The sequence below is a fragment of the Channa argus genome, chromosome 18 (assembly GCF_033026475.1).
Source record: "Channa argus isolate prfri chromosome 18, Channa argus male v1.0, whole genome shotgun sequence".
In the NCBI taxonomy this organism is placed as follows: domain Eukaryota; kingdom Metazoa; phylum Chordata; class Actinopteri; order Anabantiformes; family Channidae; genus Channa; species Channa argus.
The window spans coordinates 18595002-18619564 of NC_090214.1; the positions used below are offsets into that span (position 1 = coordinate 18595002).

The 24563-nt window shown below is 38.3% G+C and overlaps 2 protein-coding genes across 4 annotated transcripts; both read right to left on the bottom strand.

Moving 5' to 3' along the window:
* Positions 1-279: 279 nt before the first annotated feature.
* LOC137103959 (coiled-coil domain-containing protein 152-like) lies at positions 280-4886 on the bottom strand. Of its 3 annotated transcripts, none has more exons than XM_067484738.1 (8): positions 4684-4885; positions 4288-4393; positions 3832-3900; positions 3527-3591; positions 2861-2996; positions 975-1102; positions 672-779; positions 280-419 (listed from the first exon to the last, which is right to left on the bottom strand). In XM_067484738.1, exons 1-8 carry the CDS (start codon positions 4744-4746, stop codon positions 291-293), a joined length of 804 nt encoding a protein of 267 aa, XP_067340839.1. In that variant the 5' UTR covers positions 4747-4885; the 3' UTR covers positions 280-290. The 3 variants fall into 3 exon arrangements, with proteins under 3 accessions (XP_067340839.1, XP_067340841.1, XP_067340840.1); XM_067484740.1 differs by having other exon boundaries at positions 4288-4383; positions 4684-4832; XM_067484739.1 differs by lacking the exon at positions 3832-3900 and having other exon boundaries at positions 4684-4886.
* A 254-nt stretch (positions 4887-5140) lies between these two features.
* On the bottom strand, positions 5141-23432 carry ghrb (growth hormone receptor b). The gene is made up of 9 exons (XM_067483271.1): positions 23176-23432; positions 18056-18143; positions 12601-12736; positions 11421-11599; positions 10236-10414; positions 9784-9928; positions 9236-9326; positions 9002-9071; positions 5141-6712 (listed from the first exon to the last, which is right to left on the bottom strand). Exons 2-9 carry the CDS (start codon positions 18132-18134, stop codon positions 5849-5851), a joined length of 1743 nt encoding a protein of 580 aa, XP_067339372.1. The 5' UTR covers positions 18135-18143; positions 23176-23432; the 3' UTR covers positions 5141-5848.
* Between the last annotated feature and the right edge of the window lie 1131 nt (positions 23433-24563).

The following is a 24563-nucleotide window of genomic DNA, read 5'->3' on the forward strand; positions in this document are numbered from 1 at the left end:
AAATCTAGGCCTTTCCCTTCCTCCCCCCCCTCACTACAGGCGTCTCATTGGATTAACGCCTCAGACAGGAATATTGTCTGTGTTTAAATGTACTCTCTGCACACTGGACATCTGCAAGCAGAGAGGTGAAGCTGCAAATGTAGTTAAGGATGACACTAGAAGCAGAACAGCTGAAGAAGTTGAGAACTGAAAAACCGAAACTGAAATGTAAACCCGGATATTTCAAAACACTGCGTTCAATCTGACCCCTGACAAGTCAGCAGTTTGTCAGTTGTTTGTCTCTAAACAAACTAGATCTTTCTTCTCTTCAGAGAACTGCTGTTGCAGCTGCTGGAACGCTGGCTTTCTTCTAGCTCTTTGATTCTCTGATGCAGAGCCAAAATCTCTTTGTTCTTTTCCTCCTGGAAGAACTGCAGCTTCTGTGAACACATGAACACAGTTCACACCCAAACATTTAAAAATGCACATCATAATTTAAACAAATACAAAGTGACACATGCAGTATCAAACATCAGTTATACCACTAATTGGTTTGTCTTCACTCTTGACCACATTAGCACTTATATATGTTACTGCACACTGTGGCCCTGAGTTACTCATTGATTTGTTAATTACAGTTAATAATAAAAAAAGAGATAAAGGATGCAAATGTTTCAGTTTGGACTGCTCACCCTCTTAAAGATACTTTGAGGAAGAAGGTTGGAGCCATGTTGCTGGTGCTGCTGCTGCTGTTGGCTCCACTGAGCTGTATTCTGAACTCTGGCTAATTTTGCACCAAACTGCCAAACATACAAAGAAAAGTGTTTTAAATTCAAAACTGGCCACACAAGACCAAATCAATAATTTCTTAAGGCTTTTGCAAACATGAAGAGAAAATAACAAATTACTGCCTGCATAGACTCAGATGTTAGACTGCCCTAAAGCAAAGAATTACTTATTAGGTGTTTAAAAGTAAATTGTAGCTTGTCATTAACCTCCATCTGCAACTTTAGGAGTTCACTCTGCCTTTCCCTCTCCTGATCCTTCAGCTTCTTCTTCATCTCCTCCAGCTCCAGATCCTTTTCCTCCAGCAGACTCTTTACATTAGCATCTTTAGCTTCCACTGTCAAGAAAGATAACTTGTATGTAACACTATGAATGTACAGATATGGAGATCCACAAAAAGACAAAATTCACAATTTTCTCTAAAGTAATCTAAAACATACGTAATACACGAGAAAGAAAATATCAGGCTTCAGTTTTGATTTTTCAGTCAACCAAATAATTTAAATAATACACCAAATGAAAATGGCCCAGACCAAACCGAGGGAAACTGTGATATTGATGGTGTTTTCTGTAATTAGCGTCACACAAATCTTCGATGTTTTAATCATTGATTCAGCCTATTTAAAGTGGAGAAAAGTGCTCATTCTACTGTTTAATATCACTGTGCACCAAACACTGATCAAAGAAAGTAAGGGAAAGAGTTGTCTGAGTAGATCAGAAAGAAAATTATAGACTAGCATGTCAAATGTCAAGACTTTAAGATGGCATACTAGCACATGCCCCTATCAGTGATGGGCGTATTGATCTAAATACCGATTATATCAATACCAACATAGGTATCGATATTGATCGATACCAGTGTACTGAGATCGATACTTTAGTTTCAGTTTCTCTCCTGTATGCACTGCTGTGGTTTCTTTGGAGCAGATATAAAAATAAAGCAATGGCAAGCTGTAAAAAGGATTTAAGATACAGGAGTAACACAACAAATTTCTACAACCATATGAAAAATCATGTGAAAGAAAACACTGAGCCACAGAAATGGACAGAGAAGGAGAGAAATCCTCCACCTCTTGGCCCCAACAGACACTAACGTTTTATTATGATAATAAAGTATTTTATATTTACCTATAAACTTTGCCCAAATTCTGTCCTGGGTTTTAACAAATTAATAATCTAAAGAAAAAAATAACAATAACACTTAAAGCTTATGAAAATTCATTCAGATTTAGCAATTTGATGATGCATCAACCTTATTTATTTAAAGGTATCGATACTTGTATCAGCAATACTGGCCCTGTATTTACTTGGTATCGGATCAATCCCAAGTCTTGGAGAATCGCACAGCACTACCCGCAGATACTACAGCTACAAATATTATTAAGACCTTTAAGGTCAACGAGACTGTAGCCAACCCTCCCTGGAGCAGTTTGCTCGAGTTGGGTGGGTCAAACTACTGTACCTGGCAGGTGCAGAAGTCTCAATGGGAGCTATTGAAATTACTTATTTGTGGTAACTGCCTTTCACAACAAAATATCATTATGCATATCATATACATTTCCTCCCACAGTCCAAAGACATACTTGTTAGTTTAACTGATGACTCTAAATTGCCTGTAGGTGTGAATGTGAGCATAAATGGTTGTCTGTCTGTGTAGGCCTCTCCGTGTTGGTCCTGAGACCGATAGCTGACCTCTCCGAGGTGGACCCTGCTTCTAGCCCAGTCACATCGGGGATAGCCCCCAGGCCCCAGCAGACAGTGAGCAAGATAAGTGGTTAAAGATTTAATTACATTTGTCGGTTTCAAGTCATTTCTTTGTTTTTGGGTATCAACTGTTTTTTCCATGTCTATATGTGTAGTTGTTACTGTGATGGTAATATTTTGACTTTGATAATGCTTGGAATTAAAATACTGAGAGAACCTGTTTACTTATCAACATACAGTAAACACCCCAATCAATTAAACAATATTCAATATAAGTTTTCAGCCTCACATTGTACTCTCTCCACTCCATTGTCCAAGGAATGTGATTTCATAAAGTGCTCCTGCACTCTGCTGCTTACTACAGGGTCACAGGGGATTAGGATGTACTTACACTGACTGAAAGCCTCCCTGTGGGCGTCCTTTACTTCTGTCCGGCTCTGCTGTCTCACAGCCTCTAGCTCCCTCTTGTGTCTCTCTTCTTCTGCTCTCATTTTACTCATCAGCCTGTGAACCTTAGCATCTCGATCCTGATGACGACACAGAGCCCAAACAGCATATCACCATTAGAGCTAAAGTTACTAGTGGGAAAACATATTGCTATAACAGTGACAAAAAAGATCAATTTACACATTGTGATCGACGAGGCAAATTTTAAAAATAGTTTTTTTTGCTCTAACACAGCAGAGAGTGAGTAGTTTTTTATCCTGATTACTGACTGCAGAGATTTCTGTTAGACCCAACGAATCCCCCACTCATGTAGGCAAGGTAGCCATACACATCATGCCACTCAGAGACTGTTATCTTGTATGCACTACTACTGTAATCATTGAAATACCAAATGTCTTCATTTGCTGCTGACTTCAGTTCAATTATAATCGAAGAAGCTTTTTTTACAAGACCTTTTGAAATGCCACAGTAAGAACAGCATGGCACTGTCATGAATTACTGGGACACTTGAAGTCAACATTAATGTTATTATTTTTTTATTAGAAAAATTATGTGCCTGTGTCAAACACTCGGCAATAAAAAGCTTAGTGTTTAGCCCTGATTACTGTACCTTTGTTGTTTGCTCAAACTGTTTTTTCAGTTCTGCCATATTGTTCTTCAGTCTATCATTTTCCACTGCAACATGAACAATATATAAGAATACAGGCAGTAATATTTAAAACAACATTTTGATAAACAGCATACTATATCAGATTTATCAAATACATCATTATCTTCACTAATCCATGAGTGTATCTTTTAATAACACCTTTCTGTGGCTACGTGCTTAAGAAGTAATAAGTAAAAAGGACTTTGTGCACATTCAGGGATTTTGGAATAGTCATTTTTTAAGCTGTGCCCTATTATTACAGTTACCTCTGAGGTGGCACTGCTCCTGCAGAGCCTGCTGAAGTCTGTTGACTGTGACAAGAAGGCTGTCTCTCTCTGCAACAAGTCGGCCAAAATAATCAGCATCTTCTCGTAGCTTGTTTGTTTGTTTTGTGCTACACGTTCAGGACGTGCAACAACCCAGCAAGTAATAATAATCAATATAATCATCTCAGTGTTGTCTTTTATTGATGACCTACATTACAATGTATCATAAAATAGATGGCCTAATAGTATGAGCCAATTTATACATTTTAACAAATGTAAGGTTTCATTTCCTCACCTAAAACCTGAAGATGTCATTTTGCAAAATCGCCAGCAGAGGGAGACAAACAAGCACCAACTCTGGCACCTGAAGTCTCCTAAATCTCAGAACAGCACTACAGTAAACGTGATTTTCAGCCTTTTAAATAAAATGTAAAAAAAAAAATAAATAAGACTCACCCTCAACAAGACTTTTCTCCTTGGTAAGGTAAAATTTCACAAGTCTATTGGCATCCTGCAGCATGATCTCCAGCTCGTTGTTTTTTCCATTTAGCTCTGTAATTTTCTGGTTAATTAAAATAACCTTAAGATACTCGGCAGTTCAAAAGTAAGCATTTATAGAACGTACTGTAAGATGTAAGGTTACTGGGATTAGGATTATTATGATTTTTCAGTGTATAAGGTAGGACTATAACATTTCATATCACACTGTGATTTATTTAGTGTTTGGCAGGTTTTAGTTGTAACGTTATGGCACTTTTACTTTGTTCCAGCTGTAAATGAACACAAACCGCTACAATTAGCCTCCCACCCTGTGTAGCTACATTAAGTTTTTACTTCTTTTTACTTCCTTACCTGTTCTAGCTGAGTAAACTCCTCCATAAACTTGTCCAGATTAACGCAGTTGAGCTTAATCATTGTAGTAGTCCGAGAAAAAGCAAAAGCTTGTAATAAAAACGTTTGTAGTACACAGTCAGTTTCATCAAACTACTATTGGCACTATTCTTCTTTAGCTAGCTGGCTAGCCGATACTTAACTGCACGAGCTTGTGCAACACTAGGCGCACGCGCGTAAAGCTGATTGGGTTGCGTATTACCGCGTACGTACAAATTAAGCACTTAAAATTTTTATTCGCATTTTTTTTTAACTTTCTATGAACAGAAGCAGCGATCTGATAAGCTTTAGTTTATAATAAAGTATTCCACCACAAAATAAGAGTTCCCCATGTAACACAGTTAAAATAGCCATGTCATCTGTGCACGCTTAACAATAGGGATTAATAAAGGATTAATAATAAGCCAGACAACAGCACAACTATGAAAGCTGTTTATTTTCAACATACACATTCTGACAATGTACATATAACCTTTAAAGTGAAGTAAATGCAATATCAACCAGAAAACTAAATCTTTGTTTCATCAGAAAATGAAAATAAAATTTAAAAATCTGTAAACTGTCCATACACTCAAAAGCAAATACTGATGGAGCATATTAATAGACTTGACAATACAAATCTTTTTTGCAAGCACTGTATTGGCATTAAACAAAGAAACATTATATGTTAAGCATGACCTGTACTGAAAAGCCTTAAGTGAAATTGTTATTGTGATAATGTTTATTCTAAATTATGGAAAGGAATGAAAACAATATGAAAGCATGAAAATTTTATAAAAAGTGGGAAAACTACTTATTAGTTTATAAACTTTTTTTACAGGCTACATCGAAACATTTCTTGATGAAGGCTTATGTGTAAAATGCTGATGTTCATGTAAAGCATGTATTAGTATTTGTTTTATAGAGAGCACTTTAGCCTCTTTTACCTCATGTGTGCACTCACATAAAACATCCAACCCTGCCAGTGGCGGCAATGGGAAGTTAGAGGAGGTAGAGGTGGTGGCAGCACAGGCACTGATGCCTCTCCTAAAATTTTAGGCGAGCTGACATTTAGACACAACCTTGCACAGTCAAATTGTTTCAGAGCTTGTTCCAAATTCTTAATTTTGCACGGTTGGCCATGGATCTACGGTGTGACACTTCCCAAAAGGTCGGGAGTCAGGTAGCCATCTGGTGACGGCATCGTCTTTGGCATTTTGAGCTGCGGGACAGGTGTCGAGTTTGGTGTCAGCAAGAGGCTGTTCTGTCTGTCAACACCTTCTACCACAGTGTAGACAGGAGCAGGAGGAAGCAAGGACATAGGTGTAGTATCCAATTCACAAGAAGGAGATGGTGGTGGGGAACAACCCACATCTTTTGTCTGGCAGGGTTCACCTGCATACCCACAAGATGATCTTGAGCTCATTTTCCTTGCGTTGAGCTCTGATGTGTAACCTCCGGCTTCTGCATTCACCACCAAGTGCGGAAACTCCTCATGCTTTTTCTCCTCTTCTGGCATAATGTATTTGTTTGAGTCTTTACTGGTGGTTTGCTCCATCTCAGGTGATAGCAGTACTTTTCCAGATGACCTCACCTCGCTCACCTGGGTGTACATCACCTCTCTGCCTGGAGCTACAAAAGGAGGCTCTACGGCAGTTCTGCTCAAGACAGGAGAGCTTTGCTCTGAGGTTGGCGTGCACAGCGGTTCTCTGCTGAGGATTTGGTTTGCTATGAGAGGATGGAAAGGTGATGCTTCAGGGTCACTGGGAAGATCTGGGTCGCAGCAGCTAGCTCGGCCTGAGTCATCATCTCTGAAGCCAATAGAGAGGGGAGAGCAGTTGGATGACAGGGAGCGATTCATGAGACAGTCTGTGTCTAGGTCCATAAGCCTGTCGTTCGGCTCTTCAATGTCCAGATCAATAAATTCCACCCAAGGGTCATTGTTGTAGAACTCTGGCCTTTGATCAGGGGGGCCCCCAAGGATAGATGCCAACTCCCTTAGCTTCCCACTCTGTGAAGTAAAGAGACTAGAGATGATGCACATTCAGCTAGCGTGTCAAATCAAATGCTTCAGGAATAATTCAGTTTTTACAACTTTAGAATTAGTTTTGTGGCTTTAGCAATTTTTCAATCTGTAACAATAATGTGTTGATGGCACTGTTTGCAATTTTTGGTTTTCTGCATAAATTGGTCATGAAATGTGATATGATCTTCAACACACAAATGTCGACAAACACAATATTTCCAAGCAGCTAAAACACAAGAATTCATGATTTTTCATGTTGTTATCAAAGGTACCCATTAAGCATACAATAGTTCTTTAATAAGGAAGTGATTGAACCACCTTTGGCAGCAATAACCTTGAGCAAGCACTTCTTGTAGCAATGGATTAGACCTGTAAAACATTCAGGAGGGATTTTGAATCATTCTTTTTTACAGAAGTGCTTCAGCTCAGCTGTCTTGAGCTCAATCCACAGCATCCCTGTTTGATGTCTTGGCTCTTAGTGGGCCACTCCAAAAATGGGGATTTTCTGTCTGAGAAGCCCTCCTGTAATAGATGTATTTTTACTTGTTTGGGGTCATTGTCCTGCTGTATTACCAAGCATAGCTCATGAAAAGAGCTGTTACTTTTTGAGCATTTTGCATTGTGCCCTTTGAATGATCTTGGGTGGGTGCCCACTTCTATGGAGAGTAGCCATGGTATTAACTGGGGCGGAGCCAGGTTAAAATCTGATTTGCCACCCTAGGTGCCACCCCCTGCCAGAGTGACGAGGTTGGTAGGCATCTGCAGTAAAACTTTCAGCACAAGGAGAAGTGACTAAATATTAAGCTGAAATAAATCCCTATTATTTTAATTAGAAAATATAAATAACATTTTTAGCAGGTACAACTAGACAGATTATCCTTGCAAAGGATGGATTTCTACGTCCACCAACCTGTTCATTTCTATTTGCTTATGACTATTTGGAGTTAAAAATTGTAGATAAGTTAAATGGTAAATGGTCTGCTCTTATATTGCGCTTTTCTACCCATTCACACTCACAATCACTAACACACACACACACACCGATGGGGGAGCTGCTATGCTGCTAGCCAACACTCACCGGGAGCAACTAAGTTGTGGCTCAGTGTCTTGCTCAAGGACACTTCGACATGTGACTGGAGGAAGTGGGGATTGAACCAACAACTGCTCTACCTTTCTGCGCCACAGTCGCCCCCAAGTACTTGACATTTCTGACGCTAAACAAAGACTTTATAAACAAAATATTAGCCCATTTATATGAAGTTTATTATTTCTAAAAATGTTTTAAAAATTTAGTTTAAGCCTTTTAAGTAATTCAAAATGTCATTTATAGACAGTATGTCTAACTGTGGACTGACAAATATCTTAAGTCTTTCTTAAGGGTCTTGGCTCATATCAGCAGATGCTTCTTGGGAATAGCAAACTGTCACTGTTTTCAGTGTTTTTATAAGTCAAGGTAGTTCTAAACCACACCTCCATTCTCAATTCATTGATCTGGACTCCAGTCACATCAAAAAGGGGTGGGGGGTGGGGATGAGGCTGGAGCCTGTCCCAGCTGTTATTGGGAGAGAGGCAAGGTACACCCTGTACAGGTCGCCAGTCTTATCTCAGGGCCAACACAGAGAAACATACACAGACAGACAACTCTTCACACAATTTAGAGTCACCAGTTGACCCAACATGCATGTCTTTGGATTGTGGGAAGAAAGTGAAGGACATGGAAGAAACCTATGCAAGCAGAACATGCAAACTTCACACAAAGGCTGCAGCTGCCAGGTTTGAACCAGGTCCTTTTAAACATCCACCTAAGTTTATGCTACGCCCTACCTATGGATGAGGGTTGTTTTTTTTTTGGTTAGTTCCAGCTTCATATAATCTTAAGAAAATAGTGATGTTAAAAAAAATCCTAGAGACATAGATTCAATTGTTTATACCCCAGTTTATAGAGGGTGATGGCTGATTACAACAATGACGATAATATAATAAATCTCTTGGAGCTAGTTTCATAAACTCTGAAGGGATCTTTTATACTTCTTAGCTGTGTGGAAGCTTCCACTTTTATTGACCAGTACCAGGGTAAAAAATGACTTTAGAAGAAACTAGCTGGACTTATTTCCCAATTAGCAATTGCGACAACCACATTATTGAGTGTGGACGAACTAGCAAGCTTCTGACCGTACCTGTTTCACCTGGACGAGCAAACCTTCTGGTTTATTACACATTGTGTTTAAATTACAGGAAGTCAAAATGTCACGTGTGGGTAAAAAGGATGAATACCTTAAGTAGCTCAGGGTCGATTCCTTTTATTTTAGGTCCAGGAACAGGAGGCAAAAGAATAAACAACAACCTTAGGCAGGAAAAAAAAGAAAAGGGGGAGAAATGTTAAATTTGACGAAAAAGAAACGAGAATACTGTCACTGTAGAACAACTTTGAAGGACTTGCTAATAACACCAACACTGAGGCTGCTTGACTCACACATTTCTGTAAGCTTTCCTTTGTAAAATACTTACTTTTCCTGCTGTGATATAATAACTGACATCAGGATGGCCACTAAACACAATGCACCAAAGATAAGCAAAGCCACCACTGGTAATCCTGACACTGAGAAAGGAAAGACACACAAGTGCACACATATTTAATGTAATCATAAACCCCTACTTAAATAAAATGAATAAATAAGTTGAAATAATAAAAAAAAAAAGGTTTTAAGTTGACAAATGTATAACTTACAGAAGCCAGTAAACATTGCTGGCTTGGTTTATTTATTCAGTAATGGCTTGTGGTGATTCAGACTATTAGGTGGATATTCAAATGTAACATAACCATTATGGAAAGATATATCCTTTAATATTATGAGCACAAAGTCATATTCACACCTCCTACCAATTTGTGTGTCTTGTGTAACCACAGCTGAAAGGCAGGCTTGAATTTTGAATGGTTTATTTGATGGAAACAAAGACATTCAGATCTAAGGGTTAAAGTAAACCTGATAAACCTTTATAAAAGCACTTGGAACAGCTTGGTCTACCTGCCTGTTAACATCGCAGTAAGAACTTACCTTTGGTTGAGATGTGGACAAACACAGAGCTGCTAAATTCTCCAAACTCTTTCCCACCACGCATTTTGCATCGGACTCGAACCTCATTGTTGACATTGGTCTGAAGCCCATAAAGGGAGCATTGTGTGCTCTTAACAAAATCAACCTGTAGAGAAGCAGAGAAGGTTTTACTACTAGAAGCAGCTTTACAGCATCACAATCTTCTACTCTTAAAAAAATCATTTGTTTCTTTTAGCAATACTATAAACACTAACTAGAAATCCACATGCTAAAGACATGAAAATAACTCTTCTGATGCACCAAAGTATGTTTTAATATACAAGCACTTCAATTGTATGCAGTATATTAGATTATAATGTATTTTTCAAACACATAATAAAATTCTGCGAATACGTTTTATCCAACTGATGCGCTCTTTGCATAAAAAAAAAATAATAAAATGAAACACCCACCACTTTCCACGTGTCTGAGCTGACGTCACGGTACTGGACCTCGTATTGCAGCAGCATCCATCCTGTCTCTACATCTGCAGACTGAGGTGGTTTCCAGCTCAGCAAGATGTCGTAGTAAGTGCTGGTCAGACTCACATTCAGCAGCACCCAGCTCAGGTTGAGAGGAGGCTCTGGTTGCACTAAAGACATTGTGGTATTTTAGGTTGTTTTCAAACCTGTGGTTCATTTGCTCTGATCTGAATCAGTGGATCAGTTTGTAAACTTGGTCCATTTCCCTTTTACAAATTAAAAAGTCAAAACAAAACAATATACATCACAAGATATGACACAAGAATGTTGTGGTTTGCTCGTTGGTTAAACAGATCTGGGGCAAAAACACAAAATTAGGTCGTGTTGTGTAATAGTGAATATTCCTATGAGAAAATTTGCTATGCAACATGGAACAACAATTACACAATTAGCATATTTTCAAAGCTGTGGTGATTATCTAGGCAATAAACCAAGCAAAAAATCCCCAACAGATACTGAAACACTTGGTAAAAAAACATATTGAAAATACAACACTGCTTAACACTTTGTAAAGAAGATGTGTTGTCAGATGTTGTTTAGCTAAACTAAGCTGTAGATGGTTCTCAGTTCAAAAAACATAAAAAAATAAATAGAAAAAAGCTTCAGAGTTAATTTGGCATTGAATCAACTCCCCAATCCAGTAAAAGTTCTTGGAGCAGATTGTTTTGCCTATAATAAGTTCTATTATAAGGATATAAACACAACCTTAGTTTTTCACTTCAGTTAAGAAAGAGTAAATTTAATGGTTGTAATTTTTACAATATCACAATATTAGAATGTAATGAATATTAGAATGTTAAATATGTCCTGAGCCAATCCATTGGAAAATCCATTCCATCTTGTCCGGATCACCAAACTCCATAGGATTTCTTATTTAGGGAATCAGTGAAGGTAATTCAATGGTGGAGGTTTTAATAGATAAACCACTCAGAACCGCAAACGTCACCTTCAAAATGGCCAATGGAAAAGTCAGATAATCAGCAAATTCATTCTTGAATGCAACTATGAACTCAAATGGAAGCTTTTCACTGGTTGTTAAGACCTTTCAGTCTGGTCTGAAGTGGTGGACTGACTGTCAGGGGACGCTAAGGGCTAAACATGATGCAGTGAACTCACCAATATCTTGAACGTTGAAGAGGATCTCATCATAGAGCATGGCTTGATCCCTCGAGCGGAGCTGCACGCTGTAAGATGTCCATATGGTTGTGTGGTTCTCGTTAAAGAAGCATTCATTTGACTGGTCAGTGCTGTAGTGAGGGCACTCGCTCCACTCTTGTAGAGATAAATACGGGGATCTGCATGGTGGGAGAAAGACACAACAGCAATTCAGTGATTACATTATGAGGTATCCTGTGAACAAAGCTGACATTTTGGCCCGTTAACCTGAAAGGAAGTTCCCCTGTTGTCCAAAAACTAATAAAAGTATCAATGAGCTATATAGTTTTCCTTTATTGTGAATGCACATACGTTGCATACTGACTAGAGAACCAAAAATGCATTAATCCAATTCTTCCTGTTTGCTAAAAAATTGTTTAGTGTATTTTATTAAACAATGAAAAAGTATACGTCACATTTTTGTGTCTTTGGTGTTTGAATTTAGCATCTTTTCAGTAAGAATCAGTTCACTTGCAGCTGGACTGCAGCTGCAAGAAAGATGAATTGTACCTGCCTGCAACAGATTTTGTTAAGCCTGGGTCGAGGTCGAACAGTTGGGATGCATACAACAGGAATGTCCTGTCCTAAACGGGAATGTCCACAGTTCAAGTGGTAGCTTTTTGGACATGTTTCTTTCTTTAAATCTGTCTTTTTAAGGCCTAAAATAGTCTTACAAACTATACTTGTAGACTTATGCACTCAGAAATGCACTTTTTCCCCAATTTATTTAATGTTGACTAGTTCCCAAGGTTATGGCATTTTAAAAGTTAAACCTAAACTGAACTTTTTTTCCTCTTCCACACAGGGTGAACACACATTCTTTAAAACACACTCCTGGATCAGTTTTCTTACTACTGATGATAAAAGAACATTTAAACTAGTTGATTAATATGTTAGGTTTAGGGTTACTTTAAGTTTATGGTTTTAGTGTAGTTCCTATTATTGTCTTTTCATTCATGCACTCTGCTTAGAAAGTGCACATTTTGTGTTTTATTTTAAAATCTAACGTATTTGTACTGTGCGTAGTTGTGTCCAAATATTGTAAAGAACTGAATAACTTCTTTTGTTAATATTTTAGGCCATTCGTTGAACATATCGAGAAAGCCAATATTTCTTATTAGCTGCCCAGTTTCGCCCTCACTTTTTGTTAATGTAGAATAAGCGGAGCTCTCCAGGATCAGAGAGTTTGTGGAAAGAGCCGACACTCCATCTGCAGTGGAAAGTCTCCATGTTGGTGGAGACACAGCCAGTGAGGTGTGGGCGTCTCTGGTCAAGGACTGTAAGAAAACAGACACAAGAGAAATGTAAAAACATTTCTAATCTTTTTTAGACTTTAAAGATCTGCCTCTTTTTTTTTTTTTTTTTTTTTGCAGATGTTATGACTCATGCTTGCATTTCAAGGACAGGATAATTACAGTAACCTAACTTCAGTAAGTAGCCCTGCCACAGAACAAATATCAGCATTTTCCTGGAAGACATTTTACTGCTTTCCAAGCAAAAGCTGGAGCTGGAGATCTCACAGCCACAGCTGTCGTGGAATCAGCTATTTGCCTTCAATGTACTCTGAACTGCACATGCACATAAAATACCACTTGGATCCTATTTTAATAGCTGCAAAACTCAAACCATTCATGGACAGAGCAGATTTATATCTTGAAGGAAACCTAAGCACATTTCAGTTTGTAGTCTTCAATGTGTCCATGCTGTCACGCTAAACAAAGTGCAGGTAAACAGTTCCAGAAAAAGAGTTTAATTTCTCTTTAGAAAGACTAACTTGTATCCCACAACTTGTTAGAATAACACATATTATTTCATACAAAATAATGAAGAACATGCATTTTGTGTAGTATATCGTATTTTCTATATATGGCTAGTAAACGCTGGAATTTCATCTTTCCATTTGGGTTTTTGTATTTTATATTTTTTATTTGTGGTGCTTATGGTATCGAAAATATTTACACAATTTAAAAGCTACATTTCCTTTCCAACGTTTCTGGATGGGAACAATTTCTCCTGTGGAACATGCAGTTTACGAAATAAACTCAGCACAAATTCAGAGCAGAGCATAAAACATTAGAAGGACTGACATCATTGGGTTATCAGATATATGCCAATACTGGACAATAAGAAACATAATATCCCAGTAGAGAAGTTCCAAACATTTGTGGAACAAATGTTGGTTGCGTGTTTACTAAAATATATATATATATATTAGCCCATTTCTTGTTAGAGGTTCTTTTTAAATCTCAATTATTGATAGCGGGCTGCAATGTCTCACTATCTCAGCCTCTATTTAAAAGGCATTTAAGGATATATTTTTTTTACTTTTTCTGGAGCTTTCGGTCAATTCTTGCACCCTTCATCAAATACCTGCATGAGCAGCTCTGGTTTGATAGACTGTAAATGAGGAAACTCGCCCTTTAAACTAAGAGCTGAGGACACACTATTTCTCATCCCCGGCTCTAATACCAGGAAGCTGTACGATCAGTGGTTCTGGGGACAGCAGCAGCAGCCAGCCGACCAAATCAACATTTCAGGGAGGGACAACAACACAAGCCCCGTCTGGCTGTGTACTGAGAAGTGTGAGAACAAGGCGGCTCCTTCACAGCTGAGGCAGTGCTGGGAGCAAATGATGAGTATGTCTGGCCTGTTAGTGAGCTTCAGGAAAGGGGAGTTACGGGTTAAATATAACCTGTTTACCAGATCCCTGACTCCTCCTCAGAACTGTCCTTAGCTTAGGATTAAGGGACAAATCATTTGACACTCTGCTATGCAGAGCACAGCACCTTTGTGCCTCACTTTTATTTAAACATGTGGACTATTATGACCAATATAGAATTTGTAGAATTATTGCATCAAAGTGTTCATGTAGCTTGCAGAAATATCTTGAAAGCAGCTAACAGAACAATTTACAATGTGCATTTTCAGCTTCCCAAATTCATGTGTAAATACTTTACAGTATAAAATAAATAACTGTACTGTATATAATAAATAAAATAATAATATAGCAATATTGTAAATAAAAATCCAATTTCCTGTGATGAAAGATCTCATTATAACCCCCTACTCCACCCACTACCCATACGAGTAGATTTCAGAGTGAAATAGTTTTAATTGCAAACTGAAGTTCATGCACTACAAACTTGAACTGCCCCATATATTTTAAGGAAAACATAGCTGGTGCCTTAATTAGGTTCTGTGGTTGTGCTTGATCCATGGAGCATTCAAAGTTAAGTGGTTGGGGTGGACACAGAGCACAGACCTTGAACACCAGAGGCCAGGATTAAGATCTTGGAACTTGCTTGTGGTTTTCTGTCAGTGAGGACTTTGTCTGTAACCAAGACAATGACTTTCCCCTGACTGTTTAAATAGAACTACAAAAAACTTTGAACTTACTTTAGTCAAAAATAAATACATAAAGTAAAATACATTTTACTGCAACTTATCAGAAACAGTAAAAAGGGCCATGTTATCTATAGTAGTGTTTTTTCTTTTTGTTTTTTCTTTTTTCTAAAAACATAATCATATTTTTCTAATAGCAGACCTTCTTCAGCTCTGTACCAAACTGGCCATTTTAGCTTTTGTCTATTGAAAGGATGAAGATCATTTTCTAAATTAATTGTATTTTAAACTATCCCCATACAGGCACAATGATATTTTTATTTGCTGTAATCAGTTAATTACAACTACTTAAAAAGGTAGTTGTAGAGATTGTACTGATTACGAGCTTACGTTGCACACTGCATTTTTAACAGGTGGATCTGAATATTTGTCTCCTCACTAAATGAGTGTGATCAAGGGAGATGCTCCATAATGCTAAATTCACGTTAATATACCCCTTCACATTAATATGTAGTGTACAACTGGCTCAATCTTGCCAAACCTGTCACAGAACTGGATCACCTTGCAAACTGGCAGACTTCATTTTGTGCTTCTTTGGCAAAGTAAGTGCTGCTCTATTTGTGCAGCAGTGTGCAGAGTTCACCGCCAGTATAAGTAAACATGTTAGCGGTAGATGTGGAGACCGTTCTCAACACAGTATTCTTGGCCACAAAACTCACAACTCACTAATATACAACATATTGTCATTTCAGGATTGCGCTGTCTGGGCAAGCTGCCACTTCCGTGTGCAGTAAACATGTGTACAGCATGATTTTTCTCTGAGTGCTGCTGACACAGTCCATTTCTGGGTGAAACAAAACATCCTCGCTCAATCTGGTTTGATAAGCCCAGATAGTCTTTTAGCCATGATTTCGAAGGCCAGGAAATAGCAGCTATAATTAATTTTCCTTTGAGAGACTAACTTGTGCTTTCGGCAGATCCCATAAATGAGCAGAGAACTCAGAGAAGCTTGGTTTGACACAACCTAAGCCGACCATTTACAACCTATTGAAAAACCTATTATATCATCTATTTACATCTTGAAAGTGTGTTGATGGGGAGTTGTTATTAACTTCTTTCCACTGAGCACACACACACACACACACACACACACACACACACACACACACACACACACACACAGGGTAAACAAATATTTAGGAGTCACATGTTCAGAAATACACCAGAGGACTCTCAGGGGGAAAGGCCTCATCCTCTGCATTCAGAAAAGCCATTTCCTTCTTTGCTTAAGCGCCACAATGCTCTCATCAGTAATCAGTGTCTTGTACCTTTTACCAAAAAGCCTTATGAGCAAAATGTAGGGGAAAAAAGCCTTTGTATGACTGAAGTATGTCATTTCCAGTCAAGAAATGTAATTATATTAAGAACCAATGTTCTCGTCTTTGAGTGAGATAAACAGTGGTGCTCAGGTGGCGAGGGGGGGGGCGAAATCACTTGTTTACCTAAACAGAAACCATTCGGTTCCTAGAAGTAATACCCCTGGCTGCTGGTGTTCTCAGAGTTGGGAAGTGATAGGGGGTTATTTTGAGCAAGCAGTGTTATAAAAGAAAAAGATCGATTTTCTCATAGTGCCACTAGCATAGATCAGAGGAATACACTTTGTAGAAACCAGTTAAAAGATTAAGCAGTTTTCACTTTCAGAGTGAAATTGAAATTGATAACTTTAACAAACAACACAGAAGCTAATCTAACTTGTATTTAAGAACCGTGAACTTTGAACCTTCACCGAGAGCCAACAAGTGAAATCTATGGAGCAAAGCTTTAAAACTGAAGCTATACTTTTCGATTCATTTTTCTACTATTATTAATTCTCTCTCTCTTATACTACAAACAAAATAATTTATGCAAACATCAAAAAGTTTGTATTTTAATGTATAAGCTTCTTTGTGTGATGAAACTTGGTAGGTTCCTGGCAGCAACCTCTGATGGTTGGCAAATGGTGGACAGTCAGCATCTCGGTTGTCTAATAACAATCAGCCTGTCTTTGCACAGTTGTACATCTCTTTAGAAATACTACGATGTTGAATACACATTTTATTTATTTTTTTTTTTTTCAGTTGGCCAAGTACACTTTAACGTCTCTGTATATTTGTTAGTATAAACTAAATTATACTAAGTATAAGTACAAGTGAAAGCCAAATATACAAACACTTCTATATACTTGCCAGTATATGCCAAGTACATGAATATTAGTACAAGTATACTTAAATAGACTTTAAATCTTTGTATACAACCCTGAGCAGATTTAAATCACTCAGCACCATGTATGCTATACTGTGGGCAGTTATTCACAAATCTACTGAACATTTAGACTTGGCAAACATACACATCTGCAGAAATAGTTACATTGAGCTGATGCACTACTGATTCCAATGACCGCAATTTTGGCTCCCACTACCCATACTTTTACTACAGGAAGGAGACACACCTGTCAGAAGTACCCTCGTTCAACCCAATGTAAAAACATGAAACAATAACAGATTGAAAAAATAAGCAGCCAGAGAACTGACATGGCAAGCAACACATCCTCCATCCATATATTCACTGACAGCATTATGGAACAAGACTAAAGACAGGATGTGCGTGACTTAAATGGTTAATACAGAACTACTTTCTGTCTGTGGCTAAAACACAGCTTGTGTATGCAAATAAACAGCCTTTCCACTGCCACTCGGGGCCTGTTTAGTAGAAAGGAGGGACTCTACACATAAACAGCTTCCCATTGTGCAGCCATGAAGTGCTCTCTGCTCTCCACTCTCCAGAATTCCTGGGAAGCCACTTCACTGGAAATCTGCTGGCTGTTCTCTGTGGCTCTCAGTGAAGGGCTTTGCGATTGTGCAACACATTTCATATTCATTTGAATGTCAGTAATTAGTCCAGGCTGATATTGTCCCGTGGATCATTAAAAACGAACAGACTTTTCTCAAAAATTTGTTCCACCTGGTGTTCGCCTTTAATTCCAAACCAAACACATCAACAGGCCAACAGTAAATGTCAAAGGGCATCATCACCAATACCAACACGAGAAGTCAGAAACAACATATTATTGCACGATTTATTATTGTAGGTTGTATAATAAACATCATTTCATACATCTCAAGTCTTTAAATGCCTACAGATGTTTCAAAGTTTATTTATTCTACGCAATAAACTATAGAGTGGAGTGGTTACTAAATAAAGATTTATAAAAATACCTTTCTCAGAGGATGGTTCCAGTGCTGAAGCAGTGAAGACATGAAGAACAAAGTAGAGCATGGTGAGAGCAGCAGCCATGGTGTTGAGCTGTGGAGAAAACGTGGCAAATGTTAATTTTTCAAGTGCTGTCCACCTAGCGAACCATGTGAAAGCCCAGCCCACTACTCTCCTGCCAATCTGTGACTTTCATATATTTATAAAAAATAAAAAAAGAGTAACATTTGGTAACACCCATGATAAAAATGGCAAGTACAGAGTCATAAAATAAGTGAGCTCTTTTAGGACAGGAACACAAGAGAACCTTTTGCTTGACAAAATGTACATTGTGTTGTCTAGCCAGCGTAAATGGGGGAAAAAAATAATCACTTAAACTTCAACTGACATTTCAATTAGTCCTTATGAAACAAGTCGTCCCACTTTAACGCCCGAAGGGGTCTTTTGAACACTACCTCCACTCTTATACAGCTCAAAGGACTGTTTGTTGAAATAGTGCCACCATGAGGCAGGTGTCTGATACGGGTAACCATAGGTTGCAAAGGCCTAACAAGAGGTTCTGCATAGATGCGTATAGATGAGCTGATTGGTTAAAGTCACGGAGCGTGCAGGCAGGAAGCAAATGACAAAACAAAAAGACGAAACAGAAAAAAAATGTCTTCTGTAAATACTGTTTCGCTAAATACAACACTGCGCTCTGTGGAAATGTTAGTTTGCTGTGCTAGTACAACAGAACCACATATGCGAATGTCGACATATCTTCACGTACGAGCTGAATGCAGAAGTATAATTCTGGCTTTACTCAGCACGTATACTCAAGGTGTCACTTAAACTTCTCTCAGCATTTAAACCTAAACTGACATCTGAGCTCCTTTTAACACTTCCATGTGAAAAGCCACTTACAACTTCGCCAAGACATTGATTTTGCCTTTATTATTACGGTTCACACTTACCTACCACATTCAACTTCACTTCAACTGAGCCAATACTAGTATGTTAATTTAGCTCAGTGACTGCACTTCATCTTCATTCAGTGCTTGGATTTAAAGTGAAACCTTAACCATCCTTAAACTTTGTTCAGGGCTTAAAACTTGAAATGTATTTAGTTCTTGCCCAAACCTGAACTTTCATATTTTTTTCTTCACTTTAGCTGTGTCTTTAACTTATTTCAGAGCCTAAACCTCAGATACAACTTTATTTTCTTATCACTTTCCTTTGTAGCTTTCATATTATCATTTTAAAAATCATAAACATCCAATAATAGGAAGTCAGTTTTTTGGACAGTAGGGAGCATCACCAGTTCTGAATCAGAATCGGAGCGTGACATTTATCATTATTATCTTTGTGGTATTCCCACTGTTTATCCTTCCTGGAGAGGCATGTTTCGCAACACTTTTGTCCTAAACATGACATCAATCTCTAACCAGCAGTCCTGTGTTGCAGTCAATACTTGTGAAATCTGTTCTGTCTGTGTTCTGGGTCTCATTTTAAATCATCTTTATAATTTTCTAATGCAGTTTTTCCAGAAAAGACAAACTACAATAACCTGAAAAAAAAATAATCTAAGGACATATTACTAAAACAGGATGAATAAGACAGCAGAGAAGGTGTCCAAGAGATATCAAATAAGTTAAAATAATATTTTTAACATAACATTTCAATTAATTAATTAATAAATAATGTTTTTGAAGCAAAATGTCAAACATTAGCTTTTGACAATAAATGTCATTAGGGGTTTAGAGTGTTTGCTGGACAAAGAAAGCAATACAAAGATGTCACTTTGAATTTAGAGAAATTCTGACATGTAACAATTCTATATGTAAAAACATAAACAAAACAAACAAACAAACAAACAAACAAACAAACAAACATTCTGTATTATACAGTAACACATTTAGCTTTTCATCAGCCTCAAAATGTCACCACCTATAGTCCAAGGCTGGTTCAGTATGTTCACATGTGCAATATGGTAAAAATTGTTACATTATCATTCATTACTCATGTACTATTATATGGTGTCTAATAACACTGAGCAGTGTTATAATTAATAATGTATGTATGTCCGATCACAGAGGCAAAAATGTAAATATAAAAACATGACTGTAAACTTGACTGCAGTCTCACCTACAGTTTACACCTACTGGAAACTGTCCTTTCAAAGTGATTGTCCTGTCTGTCCAACTGAAATGCAAAGTGAGGGGTGAAAACCTTTTTTTCTATTTCGCAGAGAAACCCCCTTTACTGTGAAAGTCTACATGAAAATATTTTCTTTTGTTCGTCACCACACAGACAAAAAACAGACAAGCTTTTTCCGTCTGGGACGTCTCGTGCAGATGAGAGACTAAAAGACTAAACTATCCCCACAGGTGTGAGCTCTCCAGGGTCATGACATGATTTTGGGAAGAGCTTTACACTATCCCTTTAAAATGTAGATGACTCCAATTTCATTACTATCCTAGGCCGATGATCTACCAACCTAAAACTGCTGTCATGAGACTCAAAGTCTAAGAAATCCTGAGGCAATGCTGTGATTATTCATTTGCAACAGCTCATGACATGTCTCCTGATGAGACTATTGCAATGCACAGTTTTTTGTTCAATGTCACATAGGGTGTTGACATTCTGGAGAAGACTGCAAATGTACAAAGAACCTCAGGGTCAAAACCTAATGCTTTTGTATACAAGGACAGGTGTTGAAACATTTTGTCACCCCCTCCAGTAATTTGAAAAGACACTGAAGTAGTATCCAAGCAACAAGTTAAAGCAGCATTGACTCTTGTCCTCAGCAAGTTGAAATACAATGTGTACACAGCATTGACGTAAGGTCAAGATGTAAACACAGGCAACAAATTTACCTATAGGCCACCACAAAGCACCATTAGCATTCACTAGCATCCTATATCCATCCTGCTTCTGTGCGTGATGGATATAGGTAAGTTAGTGTTTTATGTGATTGATGTTTAATGTTTTAGGGTTGTTTTCTTAGTTGGAGTGTTTGGATTTGATTTCCACTGTGTAACTGGTCTAAGACAAAAGCCATTAGATAATCACAGTGCAATTACAAATGTACTTTTTTCAATTTTGTTATGTTGCAGCCTGATACTACAGTTTTTTTTTTTTAAAATGTTCTCCTTAAACTACAAGCACTGCCCCAAACTTTAAGAATTTATTAAAAAGAAAAAACTGAAATCTCATAAATAGGTGTTTATACCCTTTACTCAGTACATTGTTGAAGCCCCTTTGGCAGCAATTACAACCTCAAGTCTTTTTGAGTGTCATGAAACAAGCTTTTCACACTTGGATTGGGGAATTTTCTGCCATTCCTCATAGCAGATCCTCTCAAACTAAGTCAAGTTGAATGGGGAGCGTTGGTGGACGGTCATTTTCAGGTCTCTTCAGTTATGTTTATTAGGGTTTATGTTAGGGCTCTGCCTGGGTCCACCAGGACTCTTCCACAGAGTTCTCCCTAAACCAATCCTGTGTTCTCTTGGCTGTGCACTTAGGATTGTTGTCATTTTGGAAGGAGAATCTTCCACCTAGTCTGAGGCCCTGAGCTATGTGGACCAGGTTTTCATTATGGAAATCCCTGTAATTTACTCCATTCAGCTTTCCATTAACCCTGAATAGTCTCACATTCCCTGCTGTTGAAACACCCCCCAGACTATAATGTTGGAACCACCATGCTTCACTGGGACAGTGAAGAAGGGGGCCTGGTTTCCTCCAAACATAGCATTTGGAATCGAGGCCAGAAAGTTCAATTTTTATTTATCAGACCAGAGAATCTTGTTTTTCACGGTCTACCAGCCCTTCAAGTCCTTTTTGGGAGGCTTTCACGTGTTTGGACAGGGGACTGTCACGCTGCCATACACCCCAGATGGGTGGAGGGCTGCAGTGATGGTTGTCCTTCTGGAACTTTGTACCATCTCCACACAGGATTCCTGGAGTTTAGTCGGCGTGACCACTGGGTTCTTGGTGACCTCTTTAACGAACGCACTTCTCCCCTAAAATTGTTCAGTTTGGCCAGACAACTATCTCTTGGAAGAGTCCTGGTTGTGCCAGCCTTCTTCCATTTGAGAATTATGGAGGCCACTTTCTAGAACCTGCAGTGCAGCAGAATTTTTTTGAATCCCTCCCCAAATCTGTGATTGGCAACGATCCTGTCTCTGAGCTCTGCAGGTACGTCCATTGACCTCATGGCTTTTGCTTCGATACAGTAGCATCGTCAGCTGTGAAGCCTTCTATAGAGAGGTGGGAAATGGGAGGCACCTGAGCTAAATTTCAAGTGTTGTTGCAAAGGGTCTGAACACTTATGTAGATGTGATATTTCAGTTTTATATTCTGAATACATTGACAAACATTTCTAAAATTCTGTTCTCACTTTGTCATTTTGGGGTACTGAGTGTAGATCCATCAGAAAAACAACTGTACTATCACGCTGCAACATAACTATAAAAATTGAAGGGGGTCTGAAATTTTTGAGAATGCACTGCATGTGATGCAGTGGAGTTGAACTGTAAGATGTTAGTAAGTAGTAAATGTACATAAATGTAACCTAAAATCCTCAGAATAAATATCTTTTCTTTTCTTTTTTTCTTCTTTTTTTTTTTTTGCCCTATGGCCCAAGAATTATTTTTTTTAGTTTGTTTACCATGATAAAAACAAAACATCCTCTCAACTAAGACACTGGTTCATGGGACTGTTTGGCAGTTTGGCTTGAAACAACATATATGCATAATGTTGGATCATAATGCTGGATCAATAAGTCACAATGACCACATGCACATTATGGCCCAGTCAGCAAAATAATCAAAGTATCTTATGAACTTCAACATGGTAACCTGTCATCTTCCTTCATTTACCAGCTTCACTTGACATGTTTACCAAATATAAACACGTTATTTTTCTACTTTAATAACCAACTTTAACTTGACAGCAGAGCTCCTGCTTGGTTTCAACCGCTTCATACACCTTTGTCCCTTCCTCTGTCTCTTTGGATTTCCGGACTTACTGTTCATGGATCGTGGTGAAAATGTAAAACAAAAGCTAAAATACGAGAAGGATGTTTATGGCAGCAAAGATTTGTGTTTATGATTTAAATTAGAGGCTCACGAGGCTCTAAACTCACCGCTGTGGGGAGCTGGACAGCGGCGCGGTCCCACTTCCACGGTCTTTCACGGCTTTTCTCAACAAAACAGGAACAAGTCCAACACACACACACAAGTGATGTAGCAGTCCCTCCACACAACCCGTGGAAAACCAGCTAAATAACCGGCCAGAAATGTATTTTGCCCGATGTCCCTGCAGGCTGCAAACACAGTCGAGGATAACCCTGCCTGCTTGGACCGCGGAGCTCTGCCTCTACGTTTGGAACAGGAGCACAGCTGGAAAAGCCACGTTGTTGTTGATTGAGGCAGAGAGATTGACGCCCTCTGGTGGTACAGCAGGGAAAGAACCAGCAAATCTCCTGGAAAACAGCTGCAGCTGGTAAACAGACAGATTGGCTCCAAGCCCCTGCATGTGCACAATTCATTATTCATCTTTCAATATTATTACAGTGAGCTTAAAAAACACACACACACACAAAAAAAATGCATCTAAAATGCCAGATTCTAAATTCAAGAGTTAGAATGTAACATCTAGTATGTAAAAAGTTGGTTACTTGTCCAAATGCCCATTTAAATGTTAAGAAGAAATCAGGGTCTTCAGTTAGGACATAAAAATACTTTGCTTTGTGTCTCATTTGGTTTGTCAGTGACAAAAACCAAACTGTTGAAAGCATCTACACCTTCTATCATGAATTGTGCACTGAAGATTGTTGCAGGTCTGAGCTCTACCAAGAAGCTGAAGCTGCATGTTATAGAACAGGGATTTTTATTTGTTTGCATTTATTTTTAATTTTTTTTCCCACAGCCTGAGGAGTCACATTTCACTGAGTGTTCAGTCAGTGATACATGTGTGTCTCACCCACCAATCACATGTCCGAGGCAGTGCTGCCTTGTTTTTGGCTCTGTGCCGTGAGATCACCCCGCATACCACCCACACACTTTCCACATGCTCTGCATAGCGCACAAACACACACAAGCACATATACAGAGTGGTGGTGAGAAGCATCTGTTAGGTTTTACTTGAGTATTTCATTTTATGTTTCATGTACTTTGATTCTAGTAAAGCACAGGTTTTTGTAGTTTTTAGTTAACTAGATTTATTTTTTTTCAAATTCAATTACTAGTAATTCAATTACACGTAGATGCCGACTCTTAACAAAAATTATAAAGTGTTTTTTATGATTTGTATAAAGATAAATAATGAATTAACCAGTTCATAAAGTAGTTAAACCAGCTGCACTTTTTATTCCATATCAGTTCTCTTTAGTAACCCTGGCCTTTAGCTTTTATTTTTGGCCTTTATAAACATTATGAGGCACCCGTTTTACAAGTCTGGACTAGATTTACATATATATATCTTCTTAACTGCCATAAGTTCAATGAATTCAGTTGGACTGAGAGAAGTCCA

Coding starts and splice junctions, on each gene's coding strand:
- LOC137103959 (XM_067484738.1), bottom strand. CDS start 4,746: ATGATTAAGCTCAACTGCGTTAATCTGGACAAGTTTATGGAGGAGTTT. Junction 3,592..3,831: donor GGAGCAGTGCCACCTCAGAG/GTAACTGTAATA, acceptor TTCATGTTGCAG/TGGAAAATGATAGACTGAAG. Junction 2,997..3,526: donor AGTTTGAGCAAACAACAAAG/GTACAGTAATCA, acceptor TGTCGTCATCAG/GATCGAGATGCTAAGGTTCA.
- ghrb (XM_067483271.1), bottom strand. CDS start 18,134: ATGGCTGCTGCTCTCACCATGCTCTACTTTGTTCTTCATGTCTTCACT. Junction 12,737..18,055: donor GGAACCATCCTCTGAGAAAG/GTATTTTTATAA, acceptor GTTTTCTTACAG/TCCTTGACCAGAGACGCCCA. Junction 9,929..10,235: donor GCTCAGACACGTGGAAAGTG/GTGGGTGTTTCA, acceptor GCTTCTCTACAG/GTTGATTTTGTTAAGAGCAC.